Consider the following 17,743-nt stretch of genomic DNA (forward strand, 5'->3'; position numbering starts at 1 on the left):
AAAAATAACGTCAAAGTTTATATATTTTTTAAAAATTGGATGTTGTTTTACAAGAAAATTTTTTTCCAATGAATAATAAGAATGACATATTTCTGGAGTTCCTAGGACCTAGATAAGAGTAAAAAAATTAAGTTGTTTAACAAAATTTATGTTTTTTATTTTGCTATTTTAAAATAGCTTATCTTTGGTATCTTTATCTAGTGTATTTAATACTTCAAAAATAATACAACTGGCAATTTAGGTTAATTCAGTAGATTGGTAATCACACGGTAAATGGAGAACCGAACATCGGCCATAAGCTGGTAATGTGTTCAGCCGGAATTTGGCCGAGGCTCGGAAGCTCGGCCACCGATATTGGCCGATGCGCTGCCCAGTGGTAAAACCCCATATGGGATATATAGAGTAATAAAAAAAATTACTTAAATATACTTTAGATTAATTATTATTTCATGAATGACTAACAAAAATTCTCAAAAGTTCTCTATTGTAAATACTAAAGAGACAAATTTGCACACTATCCATTTCAGTTAGGTGCCTTAAATAACATACTTCCTCAACGAATAGCGTAGTTGTTGTGGCAATTATGACCAAGTGCCTAGTTTTGGCTTTCTTTCCACGAATTTTTGTACCTGATAAAATGTCTTCTCAAAACGTACCCTGGCCCTATATGAACTAAAACTAAATTTGAATAGCACAATTCAAGCAGATAGATGAGTAGATAGTATGTACTTACTAAATACATAGGCAATCCGTTTCCAGGTGTGATCACTATGCTGTTGAAAATCATTAATAAAATCATCCACATTATGAAACCATCACTTTTTGTTGATAAAAGTCTTATTGAACAGCACTTAGTGATTAACGACTCCATTATGATGCAAAATGTTGGAGGGAGAAGGACTTAAAATCTGTAAACAAGAAAAAAATTATTGTTTTTAATAACCAGATCTATTTAAGACGTCATTAAAATGCAAAAAATTTAAGTTTGCTCTATCAGATTCAAATTACGCTATATAATTACGCCTAGTCCTATTATCTACCGCAAAAGATAATTATAGCGTAAATCAAAATTAGTGAGTTTCAAAAAAATTCCATTCAGAACTTAGTATGTAATACTACTAAACTTTGGTCAAACTTTTCAAATATGTGGTTAAATTTTAAGCCTACTATAATATTACGAATATGCAACCCTAGTCCCATTATCTAGTGCAAAGGTGAATGATAGCGAAAAAATAACATCAGAATAATAACAGATGAAAATCTTGATCTAAAATTAGTGGGTTTCAAACAAAAATTCATTCAGATCGGTTAAAATTTGGCTGTATTATCAAAAATTAGATTTTTTGAATTCCATGACTTTCTACTTTATTATATTATTTTAAATGAAAAACCTATACAAATCGAATAGTATAATAAACAAGTCAAATGTCAAAAAGTTTCATAACAAATCAGTAAAGTAAATAAGAAGAAATGTATGTATTATATTCAATATAGCAACAGGTGAAATAACTCCACTTGTTTTCCACCCTCTCTAAAACGCTACGCTCGCTTCACCGTTAGACATTTCAACAATAATAATTATACAACCCATCAAGTTGTTTGGTAACATTTAACACAGGAAAATCATTCAGAATATTGTGTGTCAGGAAAAATCATTTTATTTTATATAAATATGACACAATAAATAAATATTCATTTTACACCAAACTAACGCGAACGATTTGAACTTAGAATGAATGATTAAGGTCGACATTTTTGATTTCTTGTAAAACTGCAATTCCAGTATTGCTATTGTGTTCTGTAGCTGTTCATTTTGAGGTGAAAATACATAGAGTGGACTCCGAAAATAATTTTAACAAACCGTGGATAAACTCTCGAGGTTTACACAAATGACTTCCCAGTATAAATAAAAACTCGACCGACTCGAAACGACGCGATTAAATGTTATGAAATTCTTATCGGCTTCGTTGAGGTGTCGATCGAAGCGTATTGACGGCAATGTTATCCGAAAAGAATTCCAGAACATTCAGTAGAGTCGTTTCGAGCCGGGAGAGCTTTTTTTAAAATTCTTTCCTAATCGATATCGCGCGAACAACAAATTATATCGACTTCGTTGAAGTGTCGATCGAAGCGTATTAACGGCAATATGATCCGAAAATATCATAACATTATGTCGCGTCGTTTCGAGGCCAAGGGCGTACCTACGCACACACACACACACGCATACTTCTTCTCCAACTTAGTGTTAATGCCTTATCCTAACTATGAAACGTAAAGATATATTGAAAATTTCGATTTCGAAAATCGGACCCATTACAATAACTTCCTATAGTGGAAAGTTAAAAAGCATATTAGTGGAAAGTCCTACACAATGATCCCTTAGGGTAAAATGATCCCTTTTTAAGTGAACCATTAAAGCCATCTACTTATATTTATCGATAGATGGCTTCCACGATGATCAAATTAATCGTTAAACGAAGAGTTATGGTGATGTAAAAGCTATTTAGTGCTTCGTAGCAAAAATATTAATTTTACTGCTTTTTGATCTATGATAAGACAAATTTCCACGTAAAATTTCTTTTTTGTGTGCTAGTTTTCGACGGCTGGTTGTTTTACTTTTGGCATATGTTGACTTTAAATAATAATTTACGACATTTTGATAGGCGTACAATAAATTTTTAGGTCAGTTTTTATGAGGATATTCAAATATGTCGTTTGACGGGTAAAATGATCTCCTTTATATAGATTAAAATGATTTCTATTTTGTGTGTAAAATTAAAATAGGTAAAATGATCCCCCCATCATGTGGTGGGTCTTAAATGTGTTGATTTAAATGATTTTACCAGTGACTTTTTTGTTTATACTAATCGTTGATGCAATGTAAAAGAACAATTAATATTTTATTCGAACTGATTGGTAATCTTTTTACCGCCTATTCTTACAAGGTCGGTAAAACGGCCCCTTTTGAGAAATATTGGAATATTTAAGGTTTATACATATCTTGAATAATATGGTTATAAAATACATTTTTTCTTAGGGGGATCATTATGGACCACCTTACTCTATATGTGGCTCAAAATAAATCGATTTTAGTTTTATCGATTTAGCTTAAATAGGATCGATATTGGATGGTTATTTCATAAGGGTGACAATTTATAAGACTATTGTCAAGATCGGGTAGGGCCGAAAAACATTTGATCGGCTAAAATTTTCAAAAAAATGAGGAAGGTAATCTAAATAAAAACGATGGTCGTGGTCGAGACACCTTTTAAGGAACAAGTGAAATTTACAAAATTAAAAAACCCCCGACAAATGCAATTTATTCCTTGTAAGCCGATTTTTAGAAACTTAGCTATAAAATGTTCTCAATCAAGTCGGTTCGATCATTTAGCGGCAACGATGCCTCTGAGAAACACACAGACGCACAGATAAACACTTTAAACTTATAACACTCCTTCTTAAATCAATATCAAAGTGATGTTCAAGGACATCAGATGAGATGAAAAGGATACTTAGAGAGCTATCATTTTTTGGGCCAAATTTTTGGAAATATTTTAATTGAAATTGAAATATTTGAGTTGAGTTTGTTCTTTTGAATTATTATTTTGAATTGCCTAATTATTTTACCATTTCACTTTTCAAAATAAATTGAGCCAGGTTTATTTGATCATTCATTTCCATAGTAATTATTTATATGTTAAAATTATATGACATACCTTTTCCAAACTGAATCTATTTTGAAGATCATCGCCAATTTTTTAGTTTTTTCGAGAACGGAACTTTAAGCTCGCACTTGAAATAGCTAAGAACACTCTCCGTTAAATTAACTTTTAAATGATACTAACAAAAATTTAAAATCGGTGCATCCGAGGCGCTACGATGTCACAGACAGACACACACACATGGCAGTCAAATTTATAACACCCTTTTTTCGGGAGTTAAATTCGGGAGTTAAAAATAAAAATTTGAATCTGATCGCTTCGTTGCAAATTTAATTTGACACTTCAAATATTTGGGAAAACGCCAAGGGTGTAGGAAACAAAAGTCTTGTCATAAAATAGAGCTACGATAATAGTAGGTCATTGGATTTCAGAAAGCGTTTAGGAAACCATAGTAATTTACAACCAAATTGTTTAAATGTATGAGTTAACTGTCTCATAAAAAATAGCTCACTCTTTTAATGATCTAGTCATTAGAAAGATCACAGCTGTTTTTGTTAAAGAATTCAGCCTGTTTATGGCTGCCATATTAGTGATTTTTCCCAATACTATTCGGCTCCTCAGCTCTAGATAATACAATTCAGAATCTCTGATGAGGAATAATTTGATTGAATAGACAAGCCATGCCAGCCAGACATTGGATGTGGAGTCACATTGTGAAGTCCATAAAGTTCATATCCTGTATTAAGTAATCGCATAAAAATAATAAATTGATGCATTTTAATTAATTAATAAAACAATAACTTATTATTATCCATTCAATTACTAATTACAATTACATGTTAGCTATAGTTAAAATGTTTTTTTATTTTATCTTTTTTAATCCAGTGACGGATTCACTAATTTCTATCAAAATCCAACAGAATAATCATTTTTTTATCACACTTGCATTTTTATCTGCGAATAATTATTTTTTGTATAGGGTTGAAATTATTTGTACTTTATTTTCAACTTTGATGATAAATTTTGCTCACTTCATGAATGCTGATGACAAATTAAAATTTTTCGATATCAGCCTTGGTTTCGAAATATCGAAAGCTAAATAATTAAACAAAATTTTTAATTTTTCATATTTTAAAAATGCTTCAGATATTGAATTATTTTATTCTTACTTTTCGTCTTATATTGTCTAAAGTTATATGATAATTCACCATCAAAAGTGAAAATATTTATATTTTTTAATTTGTGTCCCCACTACCGAGGTCATACATCCTTAATTAGTCGGGCACAACTGGTTTTTTTTTTGTTTTCTGCGAAATATAAAATTTAATCTACGAACAAATTTTCTTAACTCTCTAATGGTCACGTTTTTAGAAAAAAATTTAAGACCATTCGGAAAAAAATATAAAAATGATAAGATTTTAGATAACGCCTTTTTCGTAAAGTAGTGGAAAATGAAAAAACGTTTAAAATATGGAAAAATTCGAAAAGAATAATGGGAGAGTGATAAAAGTTTTTACAAAACAATATGCAAGGACTTGAACGAAGGCATTTTAAGTTTTCGAACGATATGAGAGAAATTTCAATGTCTATTTCAAAAGATATAGGATTTCCAGAAGTGTAAATTTTGCTTAGAAAGCGAATATTATGGTTCATAGAACTAGTACACAATTTTTTTATAGCTCATTTTCAAGAAAAGTGCAAAGCGACAAGAAGTAATTTAAACTTTTTTTGTAACTTTATTATTTTTCGAGTTATTTAACGATAAAGAAAATTTTTTTTTGAAAAATTGTAATATTTCGAAAATTATTTATTCGAAATTGTTAGAACCTTTTGTGCATGTTGTCAGTAACTAAATAAAGTAAATTAGAAAGCAGCAATCATTAATTTTAGTTTCTGTGGTAATTTCATCAGTATTTGTCCTGAATAAAAACATAAAATAAGGTACGAGAAACTTTATTTTTATTATAACTCCATTAATTTTCGTGCAAATGATTTGAAACTTTGGTTTTTTATTCTACTTATAAAGTTTATACTTTTTTTAAAAAATTACCCATTTTTCAGTTATTTAAAGTTAAATACTCCAAATTTCGATCGTCAATAACTCGGAAAGTATTGACTTTTCGAAATATACTTAAATGACACTTTTTGCTTATCCATTTTTAGCATATATTTTTCGACCTTTTACACACTATATAACTTTTGATCTAGAAACTATCTAACTTTTTATATGGCACTATATAACTTTTGATCTAGAGGGTGTACAAAGCTTAATCCCAAATTTTCAGGTCAATCGGGACTATATGAAAGAATTTAGAGGTTTAAGCCTCGCTTACTGGAGTATATCAAGGAATGATTGCATTAAAATAAATCCGCCACTGATTTTATTTATGTCTCTATTTTCAAAAGAAATTCATTGTAATGTGTCTGTTCAAACATATTTAGATACATAAACATGTTAATAAAATCATAAGTTTACCTCACGTCAAACATTCTGAGTTAGAACAGGATGTTTTAAGGAAAATAGTCAACAGTGAAGAATGCAATAGAAAATTATATTATATACCTTTTTCATGTAAAATAGAAATGCTTTTGGTTAATTTTTTCATTAAAATATTGGTAGAGTAGAACCTGCAACTTGAAAATTACGCATTTTTAACAATAAAAACACTATGAAAAAAATTGTAAAAAAGTCACAATATTTGAAATAATTTTAAACGATTTTTATTGGCTCCACCGCACACGTGATCTATGACGTCAATTCGATAAGCAATGACAATAAAACAGTGTCAACAGTCTTATTAATATATCGTTAAATTCAACTTTAAAGGGGTATTGTCTATGTTATTTCATTTCTGAAAATGAATAATAAAATCCCTCCAAAAATCGACCCGTGATTTTTAAAGGCAGGTCAAGGAAATCTACGGAAAATAACTATTTTTATGTTAAGGGAGTTTTTAGTGCAAGATGACAGGTTCAATGCACCAATGAAGTTCGTGGAGTAAAAGCAACTTTGTGAGTACTAATTTTAATAAGAAAATACGTAACATTTTAGAAAAAAAAATGTGAATAATAAAATTTCATTAAAAACAATTGTTAGAGAGCTAGGGGGACACCGCAATTGGATGTGTTTCTGTCAAACGAGAAACCTTTTTACAGTACGAGGGCACATTTTAGCCCTGAACATCGAATTCGCAACTAAAATTATACGGTTGAGCTGACTGTTGACGAGAAAGAAGAAAAAGTTGTCGATGTCAAATGTTTTGATTATTTTTCCTGTTTTGCAGTAGTATTTGGGATTTTTCATCGTCACTATTGACCGGTTTATTTGTCATTGCCGGTTTATTTCATTCGTAATCCGTATATTTATGATAATTAGTCAAAGTCAACTGACGAACTGACGTCACAGCGCCATTCGTATAACGTGAATTTTGGCATCGTTTTTGCCAATTTGAATTTTAATGATTTTCAATAGTTTTTTTTCTCGGCCATATGGTTCCAAAAAATCGGGGAAAAAAATTAGCCCATTCATCGACACATTTATTTCATTTAAAAGAAATAAAAATATGAAAAAGTCTATTCAATTTAACTTTCCAAATAGATTTTATTAAAAGAAACGTAAGATGTGACAGATTTTTGTTTCTTAATTTCTCGTTTCTGACTTAAATAATATATCGACAAATTTTTGGCACTTTTGGAATGGGGAAAAAACCACTGTACTAGCGTCACACTAAAAATTGAACAATGAACGCTAAAAATTCAATATGAAATCTACCTGACTGGTAGATCAATTGTAATGCTGCAGGTTCGGGCTTTGTGCCTTCATATAGCGCTGCCGCATGTGTGTATTATAAGCCTTCATAGCCCTTATACCAAAGGTGTGTATTATAGTTTGAACTTTGACACGTCAAATCTAAAAGGCTGAATTTTTAAGATTTCATGCCTGTGAAGACCCAATCTACTTCAAAAACTGTTTAGAAGTGAAACTTCTTGACCATCCAAAAAAGGAAAAACAGTCAGTGAATGGGTAAAAAACTTGACGTCATCACTTTGTAATATTACGAAACTTGAAACTCCACCCGTTTTTCTCAAGGTTCTCAAGGTTCTCAATTTGACCGTATTTTTGTTGTTGTTATCTCAGAACTTTCGACTGGATGAACCGACTTTGAGAATTTTATTTGAAAGCTGGTGCTTCCCGTGTCAACCCACTTTAATTTGGTCCAGTTCTGACAATGGCATCCATGAGAAAACCATATAAGTCTTAAATTTGCATTAAGTATGTGCGCGACAAATGGACGAATAACTGAATATGACGCCAACCGATTTCAACGATTCCTTTTTTAGTGACAGATTAGTTTATTAGATTATTTTGTTAAAAAACTTTTAACAAAAAAATAAACCGATTTCAAAAAGTTAAAATTATTATTATTTTTAGAGTCGGTGTTTGTTTTGGAATATTCCTTTTTTTTTAGTCTGTTTTTTAACTTCCCGCTAAGAAAATAGGGAAGTTATTGTTTTCACCCCGTTTTGCCAAAATCGAGTTTTCATCAGATCTCGACGTTTTAAGGTGGCAGGAAGCTTCCCTGACTACTTCCGCGAGGGTGTCTGTATGGCTGTATGTATGTATGAGTGTGTGTGTGTATGTGTGTGTGTGTGTGTGTTTTTTTTTTTTTTTTTTTTTTTTTTTTTTTTTTTTTTTTTTTATATAGCGAAGGAAATTCATTTATGAATCTCTGGCTTAGATGTTTTGCCTGGTATGTCGGACTCGGACATTAACTTAAGATGACGTGTTAATGCTAATACCGACTAAAACCTCCGCTATCCTCTGAACTCTGGTCCTCCACGGTATCCGCCGTTAGGCATTACTTCGTGGGGGGAGAATTTAGCTACTGCTTTTTCTTCTGCTAGCTAAGATGTTATTCCTTCTTTCTTCTAGCTGTTGTCCTGTGCCCTTCTTCTTTCGATGGAACGCAAGCCTATGAGGACTTCTGTTGCAAATGTGCTGATGGCGTTCCAAGAGGCTCTCGATGACAACATTGCTTCTACTAGTGTCTCTGGTTGAATACTCTGGTGTAAGATACTTTCGAGTTGATCACGCAGTGTAGAAAATCGCGGACACTCGAAGAAAACATGCTTCGCATTTTCAAGTACTCCTGGGCAGGACGGGCACTCCGGAGAATTATCGTGCTTGAAGCGGTGTAAATACTCTCGAAAGCAGCCATGTCCTGATAGCATCTGTGTTAGATAGTAGTTGACCTCACCGTGGTTACGATTCAGCCAAACATCAATTCGTGGTATGAGGTGGTGAGTCCACCTGCCTTTCTCTGCAGCATTCCATTGACGCTGCCAACGTGCGATGCTCTTCTGTCGTTCTTCTGCCTTGAGTTCTTCAGCACTCAGTGTGGTTGACGCCTTTCGTTGATAAAGGTTCTGTCTTTCCTCAGCTAGAACTCTAAGAGGTAGAGTTCCGGAAATGACACACACCGCTTCCTCCGATATTGTGCGAAAAGCGCTTGCGACTCGTAGTGCGCTCATCCGATATATTGGTCCAGCCTTTCTCCAGGAATCTTGCGTCTTTAGTGCGTCAGCCCAAATGGATATTCCGTAAGTGAGTACCGATGTGACTACTGATGACAATAGTAGCCTACTGCTCTGCTTTGGGCCTCCGACGTTCGGCATCAATCGTGCGACACTAGCTCTCACTACTGACGCTTTCGTGCAGACGTGTTCGACTTGCTGCTTAAAGTTGAGTCGGGCATCAAGCATCACTCCCAGATACCGTATATGAGGTGTGTGTGTGTGTGTGTGTGTGTGTGTGTGTGTGTGTGTGTGTGTGTGTGTGTGGATGTATGTAAACCTCTCATAACTTTTAAACGGCTTGTCCGATTTGATCGCAGTTGGTGCCATTCGAAAGGGCTTGACCAAACTTAGATTTTGAGGCCTAACGACGAACCGATAGATTTCGAGAAATCTCAAAAAAACTGCAAAAAAAAATTTTTTTTTAAGTGTTTTTTTTTTTAATAACTTTTAAACGGCTGTATCGATCAATTCCAAAAACTAATCAGCTCTTAACATCAAAAAACCACGTCGATCACCACCAGTCCGGTCAAAATCGGTTGATTCTTTAGTGAGTTATCGTTGACGAAAGAAAACCCAAAAAAGCGTTTTTTCGGAATAACCTCAAAATTTTTTGTTCTATCAATTGAAACTTAAAGATTCTTCATGAAGCTTCAAAAACTGCGTCGAATGTCACCAACCGCGTGAAAATCGGTTTATTCATTCTAAAGTTATCGCGATTTCAAAATTTAAAAAATAGTGTTTTATCAAACGTCTATGAAATTTTTGAGCTAGAAGCTCAAAAGCATCGAACATCTTCATTTTTGAGCTCAGAGAACTACCGATTGATTTCAAAAACTAATCAGCTCTCAACGTGTAAAAACTACTACTAACTATGAGTCAATACTTAGCGGGAAGTTACAGGGATGCCCTGCAAGGTCAACCATTTTCCAAATTTTTTTTTTTTTGGTTAAAAGTTTTTTTCTACTTCTATTCACTGTCTAAAATTAACAGTATTCATTTCATATTCACAATTTCTTATTCACGTGTGGCACAGGTGTTCTAATTTTCTAGCACTGCCTTTTGAATACCTGCTATTTACTGTTCTTATTCCTGTTTTGTTTCTGGTACATCCTGTAATTAAAACACGTAGGTTTTATAGCTTACCATATACGTGGTATATATCATTTTATAAATATTGGTTCATTGGCTAACCGTCCCGTCTACCGTCTCTCGTTCCGTCATCTATTATGGTTTATTTGTTTATTTGTTCCTCTAGCTTTGTATATAAACTTTATTTTTTCTATCTACAAAAACCTTCTACCTTACTTTCTTTATTCTAAGTAAAATAAAATGTATTAATATATATTGAAAACTCACTGTCATAATATGTTTATGTCATAATTTTGATCTCTGCTTCCTTTTTGGCATTTTAATTCTATTATTATGTTTATAATAAATATCATGAAGGTTATAAGAAGGAGAACGATCGCTATAGAAAATATTGTCCCCGAAATATGGATAAAATAAGTGAGGCGCTGCGACCGCTAAGTAGTATCAATAAAAGCGGGCTGTTGTGCGTTAATTTCAAATGATATATCAATTTGTACATTATGCAACTAACTTCATCTACTTGTACTCATAAACAGCTAACTTCGCAGATACTACTTCTTGATGACAGCGCGGCTGGTGGCTGAAAAATGAACTATAAATTCTACAAATTTTCAGGGACAGACGCGCTAATGCTTTAACGCGTAGCGATCGTTCTCCTTCTTTATAACCTTCATGATAAATATGTTCTTTTTTGTACAAAAGTGTATACACCATTTACAGTGAGTGTAATTAGAGAGAGATCGCTTTATTACAATATAATGTTGACATTCTTTTCTATTTACAGTATATGTATTACATCACGGCAAAAAGAACAAAAGTATTATAAAAACAAGTGAAAACAAACAATTGACTGAGTTAATTGTTTAAATACCATGCATAGACAGTGTTGATGATCGCAATCGTTTGTTTTTTGACGTCACGTAAATAAAAAAAGTTTTCTACTTTTAAATAGCCACACACACATAACTGATATTCCCATAGTAATACATACTATAAAATTTTCACCTAATTAACACCCTCATGGGTAAACAGTGATGTCTACAAAAAAATGTTTTGAACAAAAGTTGTTTATTTTTTTATAAGGAACATTCTTTATTTTTAAACTTTTGTTCTATCTCGAACGGTTTACAAGGTGGGTCCTATGAACCCAAGACCTAATTGACCTATATTGATCATTTACGAGCTTGACCTCACTTTTTACGTACTGAGTACGCTATAAAAATTTCATCGTGATTTTTTGTTTTGTTTTTGAGTTGGCACACAGACGGACAGACAGACAGACGGATAGACGGACAGACAACTGGAAATGGACTAATTAGCTGATTCTAAGAACACCTATACCAAAATTTTTTTCGTAGCATCATTAGTTTTAGGCGTTATAAACTTGGGACTAAGCTTTAGTATACCTTGCATATTAAATATATTCATGGTATAATTTCACAATTGACTGAGTTATTTGATGAAATACTCTGTATAGAAAATTTTATTGTTTGTATTATTTGTAATAAATAAGAAGGGGCTTAAAATACCAAATAATAATGGCAGCCCTTCGGCAGCCTTTTTAGAAGGATCTTTCACAAGACCACTAGTTGAAGCTACCTGAAACTGTGGAGAAAATGGACACGAAACTTTTGTCCTAATTTCCGCCCTCATGGATAAGCAATGATATTTACGAAAAAATGTTTCGAACAAAAGTTGTTTATTGGTTCATAAGAAACATTTTTTACATTTTTGGCCCATATCTTATGCCTTGCAAGATGAATTCTATGTAACCAATACTCATTTGACCTATGTTACTAATTTACGAACAAAAACTCAATTTTTACGGCTGGAGCACGCTATAAAAAATGATATATTGATATCTTTTTTCGTTTTTGATTTATCGTGATCACGGACAGACAGACAGACATCAGGAAATGGACTAATTAGGTGGTTTTATGATGACCTAAACCAAAATTTTGTTCGTGTCATCAATATTTCTAAGCGCTACAAAATTGGGACTAAAATTAGTATACCTTGTATACATATGTTACTCATTTACGAATTCAAACTCATTTTTTACGCTCTGGAACACACTATAAAAATTGACATCTTGATATATCTTTCCGTTGATTTATCATGATCATGGACAGACGGACAGACAGCCGGAAATGGATTAATTAGGTGATTTAATGAACACCTATATCAAAATTTTGTTCATAGTATCAATATTTTAAAGCGTTACAAACTTGGGACTAAAATTAGTATACTTTGTGGACTAATTTACCTCAAAAACCGTAAGCTTTTGGATTTTTTTAAAGGTGGATAATTGATTGAGAGTGTTCTTAGCTATGTTTCAAGAAAATATGCTCATCCGTTTGAAGATCATCACTCTTTTCTAGTATCCTAAACTCGATCTTGAAAATAGCTATGAAGGATCAAATTACCTTTCGAAAAAAAAAATCAGTTCGTTCGTTCAGGAGCAACGATGTCACAAATGAATCGATCAGATCTGATTTTTTGTCATCGTAGATTCAAAACCGGTGTACTTATTTTGTTCACGTTTGTTATTCAATTATCTATGATGGAAATTTTTGAAGAGGAAAATTGTTCAACGGAACAATCTTAGCTGTCTTGCCTCTAAAGCAACAATTATGGTGAGTGGAAAATATCTTATTACATTTTTTTGAACAAAAGCTACGAGCGAATAAATGAAACTCATGTTCCCATATTTCATGCAAATTCTGACGAACAAGTGACTTTAACGAGTAATTTCGTTAAACCGAAAAACCGACAGAGAAATATGAATTGGAATTAAATTAGTTATTGAAATAAATACCACGCTCGAAATAAAATTGTATGTTAAGAAATTCTATTTAAAAAATACAATTAAAAAACATACAACGGACTTACGTGTCGCTAAATATCGATATTTCGATTGCAACGCAAGCATCGTCAGTAGCTAAATTTATTCATATAACACATTACAAACATTTTACACAAAATAAAAAAATGTAAAATAAACAATACCAACAAAACAGTAAATTTACAAAAAATGAAAATACAAAAATTATTACAAATTTGAAGAAAAAATTTCTCAACACCACCAAACTTTTTGTAAACATTTCACAACAAATTATTGAGTGGATTCGACCTTAATTTATATCTAAAATTTGGTATCGTTTGTGAAATGGGTCTGTCCAAGTTCGCTATAACTGACGAGAATTGTTTTATGGCTTGACCTTTAACAGTTGTTCATTTTATCAATTCAGAGTCAGGTATAGCACCTTTATCCCAGTTCAGAGTCTTATTGCCTGCTTTATGGATTAAAATGCTTTCGTAAGCATCTAAACTATTGTGATGCCTAACAGATTTAATTAACTTGGCAGGTAGAATTTTGTGTTCTGTATTTGAACATGGTCCGCAATGCAAGATTTCTCGATTCGATGATTCTTGACATCGCTATATGTTCTTTTTCGCGGATTGACATCTGTCGCTTGGTTTGCCCCAAATAAATTTTAGGACAATTCGAGCAAGAAATTTGGTAGATACCCGATTTCTGTGCGTCCGGAATTGGATCCTTGGTTTGACCCAAGGTGTGTTGTAATTTCTGAGATATAAAACCAACTGAAATTCCAGATTTGTTAAAAATTCTATCTATCTTGTTATTACAATGATGGTTAAATATAACTCTATTCTTTTCGGAAACTTTCTCAACAGAGTTGAGAGAACGGAATTAAATTGTTTTTTTTTCTTCAATATGCTGATGTATATTTACATTTGAACGGGTCGTAAAATTTAAAGGCTGGAAAAAACTAATATATGTATATCGTTTGAATATTTTACGCTCTACTACTTGTGCTTGGAGTGTTTTTTCCCTAAAATGTGGAGTTTTTTGAATAAATTCGAAAAAACCGCGGAAAATTTTATTTAAATATCGATTTTTCCGAAAATACGAAAGATTGGGAATAATATGTAGATCTGTTGGAAATTTTATGCTTAAAAAACTTTTATTTCAAGTATTTTTTCCTTCAAATGCATAGTTTTTCAGAAAAATTAATAAAAAAACCGTCAAAAACATGGTAAATAGAGAATATTCATGAAATTTAAATTTGGTTCTAATTTTTTTTTTCCGTAACTTTATTGGCTGGAAATTTCAACTAAACCATTATTTTAGTAATTAATATCATTTTAATTACTTAAAAATAATTAATAAAAGTGCAAATTCAGTGAGAGAAATTCAAACTTTCTAAAACGGAAATTCAAATTTTAAAACGGACATAACGTCATAGTATTGGCTTGTCATATTCGTTGACATACTGTATGGTATTAATTACTTATATTTTGTATGGTATTACATTGAGTTATATTATTCTACTACTTTTTATTAGAAAATTTAATAATAACAAGTGTAAATTCTGTGTTGTAATTTCATTTTTTTAAAGTGTAAATTATAGATTGAACTGTTACTAATTGACACGTCACAACAGAGAGTGCAAAAAGACTGCGTTTAAACATCTCAAAATTATTCTGTATTTTAAATATTTTTTTAAACTTAATTAAAGCATTTTTAAACAGTATTTATATTTTTTACTTTGTTATAAAGGTGTAAACAATGAATTAAAAATATAAAAAAAATGAACAGAGATGTAGATTTTTCAGAAAATATGAAACATATGAAAAAGTTTATATATACAAACCAATCGGAAATTTTACGCCCAATTACTTTAAACAGAACTAGTTTTTCTCTAAAATGCATAGATTCCGAGTAGATTGCAAAAAAATGTGGAAAGTCGTTGAAACTTTTCAAAATTATCCTTTTTATTACTGCGCATATAAAAATTATTAAAAATTGGCATATGAAATTTCACCTAATTTGATGGGACTATTATATAGTGTTTGGTGTTCATTTACATACATTTTTTTTCCCTGATAAAGCAACGCAAAAGAGTGGTAATGTGTTTATCAGTCTTTAAATGTACGTGTGTTCCTATGTGGCGCACTATAGACCGATTTGATGATTCTGAAGTCATGTCAATGGATTTGTCTTAACTTTGCCAATGCTACTTAATATATGACAGTATTGGAAATTAAATAAAGCACCTCCAAACGCCATATTGTGAAAAAAAAAAATTTATGGAAAAAGAAAAATCGGTTCACGCGTTTGATCTCTAGAGGGCCTTAAAGGACCAAATATATATACATAAGCTGAAAACAAGTGAAAACAAACAATTGACTGAGTTAATTGTTAAAATACCATGCATAGTCAGCGTTGATTTGAATACATAACTGATATTCAAGTGCATATTATAGAAATTTCCGCTTAATTGACCCCCTCACGGGTAAACAGTGATGTTTACGAAAAATTGTTTCAAACAAAAGTTGTTTATTTTTTTATAAGGAACATTTTTTACACTTAAACTTTTGTTCTATCTCTAACGGTTTACAAGACCCAATGGACTTATGATGCTCATTTACGAACTCGACCTCACTTTTTACTTCCTGAGAACGCTATAAAAATTTCAGCTCGATATCTTTTTTCGTTTTTGAGTTATCGTGTCCACAGACGGACGGACGGACAACCGGAAATGGACTAATTAGGTGATTCTATGAAAACCTATAGCAAAATTTTGTTCGTAGCATCAATATTTTTAAGCGTTACAAACTTGGGACTAAGCTTTAGTATACCTTGCATATTACATATATGTATGGTATAATGAAAGTCGACAAACTATGGTAAGTTGGGTATCCTTACTAAAAAGGGTAAAATAAATAAAAAAATATTCAAAAAATTAAAAAACCCGACTGAGTTAAATATAAAATGAAAAGAAAGAAAAAAGTTCAGCAGTTTCCATAGCGAATTGGGACCAGTTGGGACCCATTATTGTGAAAATTCGAGCCGGTGTACATTTTAATGAGCCCCGATTGTTAAATCCGCTATGTGAACTGCTCTTGACTTGTTTTTTTTTCTTTTCAGTTTATATTTAACTGAGTCGGGTTTTCTTGATTTTTTAAATAATTTTTTTTCTATTCATATAAAAATATGAATGGTATATACAACATAACAGTTAAAATAATAAAATAAAATATTTTTTTTACATTCCATAAATAAGTTTTTATTTTACAATCATATCACATCGCTACAATACCAAACCATATTTAAAACAATGTGTTGCATCGCGTTGTGTTTTTATATTTATTGTGTTTAGTTTTTATACTTCTGTAATTGTTAAGGATGTATGAGCATGGTAGTGGGGGCACAAATTTAAAAATAGATATTTTCAATTTTGATGATAAATTTATATTATTACTTGACGATATAAGACGAAAAGTAAGAATAAAATTTTTCGATATCTGGCTTAATTTTCAAAATATCGAAAATTGAAAATTTTGTTTAATTATTTAGCTTTCGATATTTCGAAAACCAAGACACATATCGAAAAATTTTATTCTTATTTTTCGTCTACATTCATGAGTTATAACAAAATTCATCATCAAAGTTGAAAATAAGATAAAAATAATTTCAACCCTTAATCTACCCTGCTCTTACATCCCTTATATGGACGGTGACACTTAGTTTTTTTCTTTTCTAATTCATTGCTAATATGTTTACTTTCTATTAAAAAGTTTTTTTAAATTTGTTTTCATTCATTCGAAATGAAAATTATCAAAAACTTCCAAAATATGTCGTTTTTTGAGATTCCTCCATAAGAGCCAATGTATTTTATATCGATTTTTAATGACTTTTTTCTTAAAAATTTGCACGGATACCTAAGCTGAAATTTTAACCACATATTCTTTGAGTAAAAGACTACCTACAAATAAATTTTGAGCCTTTATATCAAACATTGTTGTCATGCTCATAGATCCTTAAGGAATGAACTAATATTACAGTAACTTTATACATTACAATCTGCATCAAATCCGGTATATCTTATATGTTGTGCCAATGAATAATCCAAGTTTATGACATCGAGCGACGAACGCAACTTTGTCAAAAATCGAAAAAACTCGTAAAAATTTCTGATTTTGGAGATTATAACCCTAAAGAGGTAATTTTTGTAGTACCTTTTCAGGATTTTTTTAATGCTATTCATTTATCATTTATTCAAACTTCGCAATTTTTAGCAATATTTCACACATCATTCGAACTACTTCTAGCTGGAGGTAGTTCCACTCGGAAAGTATTGGGTCTACAGACACGAATACTTTAAAAACATCCTAAAATGGTGTTTCAAAAACTACCCCTTTAGGGTTAAAATCGCCAAAATGTCTGAAATTCAGACAATATCATAAACAAGTCTGCGAAAAATCAGAACTATCGGATATGATGCATACTACACCGTACTTTTAAACGCCAAGGTACTGTATTATAAGAGATAGATACGTGTTCTGCTCGTGATCTGTAGTTTTTCCAATGTTGTTGTCATTATGTA

The 17,743-nt window shown here is 31.6% G+C and overlaps 1 protein-coding gene across 2 annotated transcripts in view; it reads right to left on the reverse strand.

Annotated features, from left to right (window-relative positions):
* LOC123291787 (prothoracicostatic peptide) overlaps window positions 1–908 on the reverse strand; it is a 29,447-nt gene extending 28,539 nt beyond the window's left edge. For both annotated transcript variants that reach the window (XM_044872206.1, XM_044872207.1), the window contains exon 1: window positions 734–908. In XM_044872206.1, the coding sequence (XP_044728141.1) occupies window positions 734–871 (138 nt within the window). In that variant the 5' untranslated portion in view covers window positions 872–908. The remainder of the gene's footprint in view (window positions 1–733) is intronic.
* Window positions 909–17,743: the final 16,835 nt, after the last annotated feature.

The sequence above is a fragment of the Chrysoperla carnea genome, chromosome 2 (assembly GCF_905475395.1).
Source record: "Chrysoperla carnea chromosome 2, inChrCarn1.1, whole genome shotgun sequence".
In the NCBI taxonomy this organism is placed as follows: Eukaryota; Metazoa; Arthropoda; class Insecta; order Neuroptera; family Chrysopidae; genus Chrysoperla; species Chrysoperla carnea.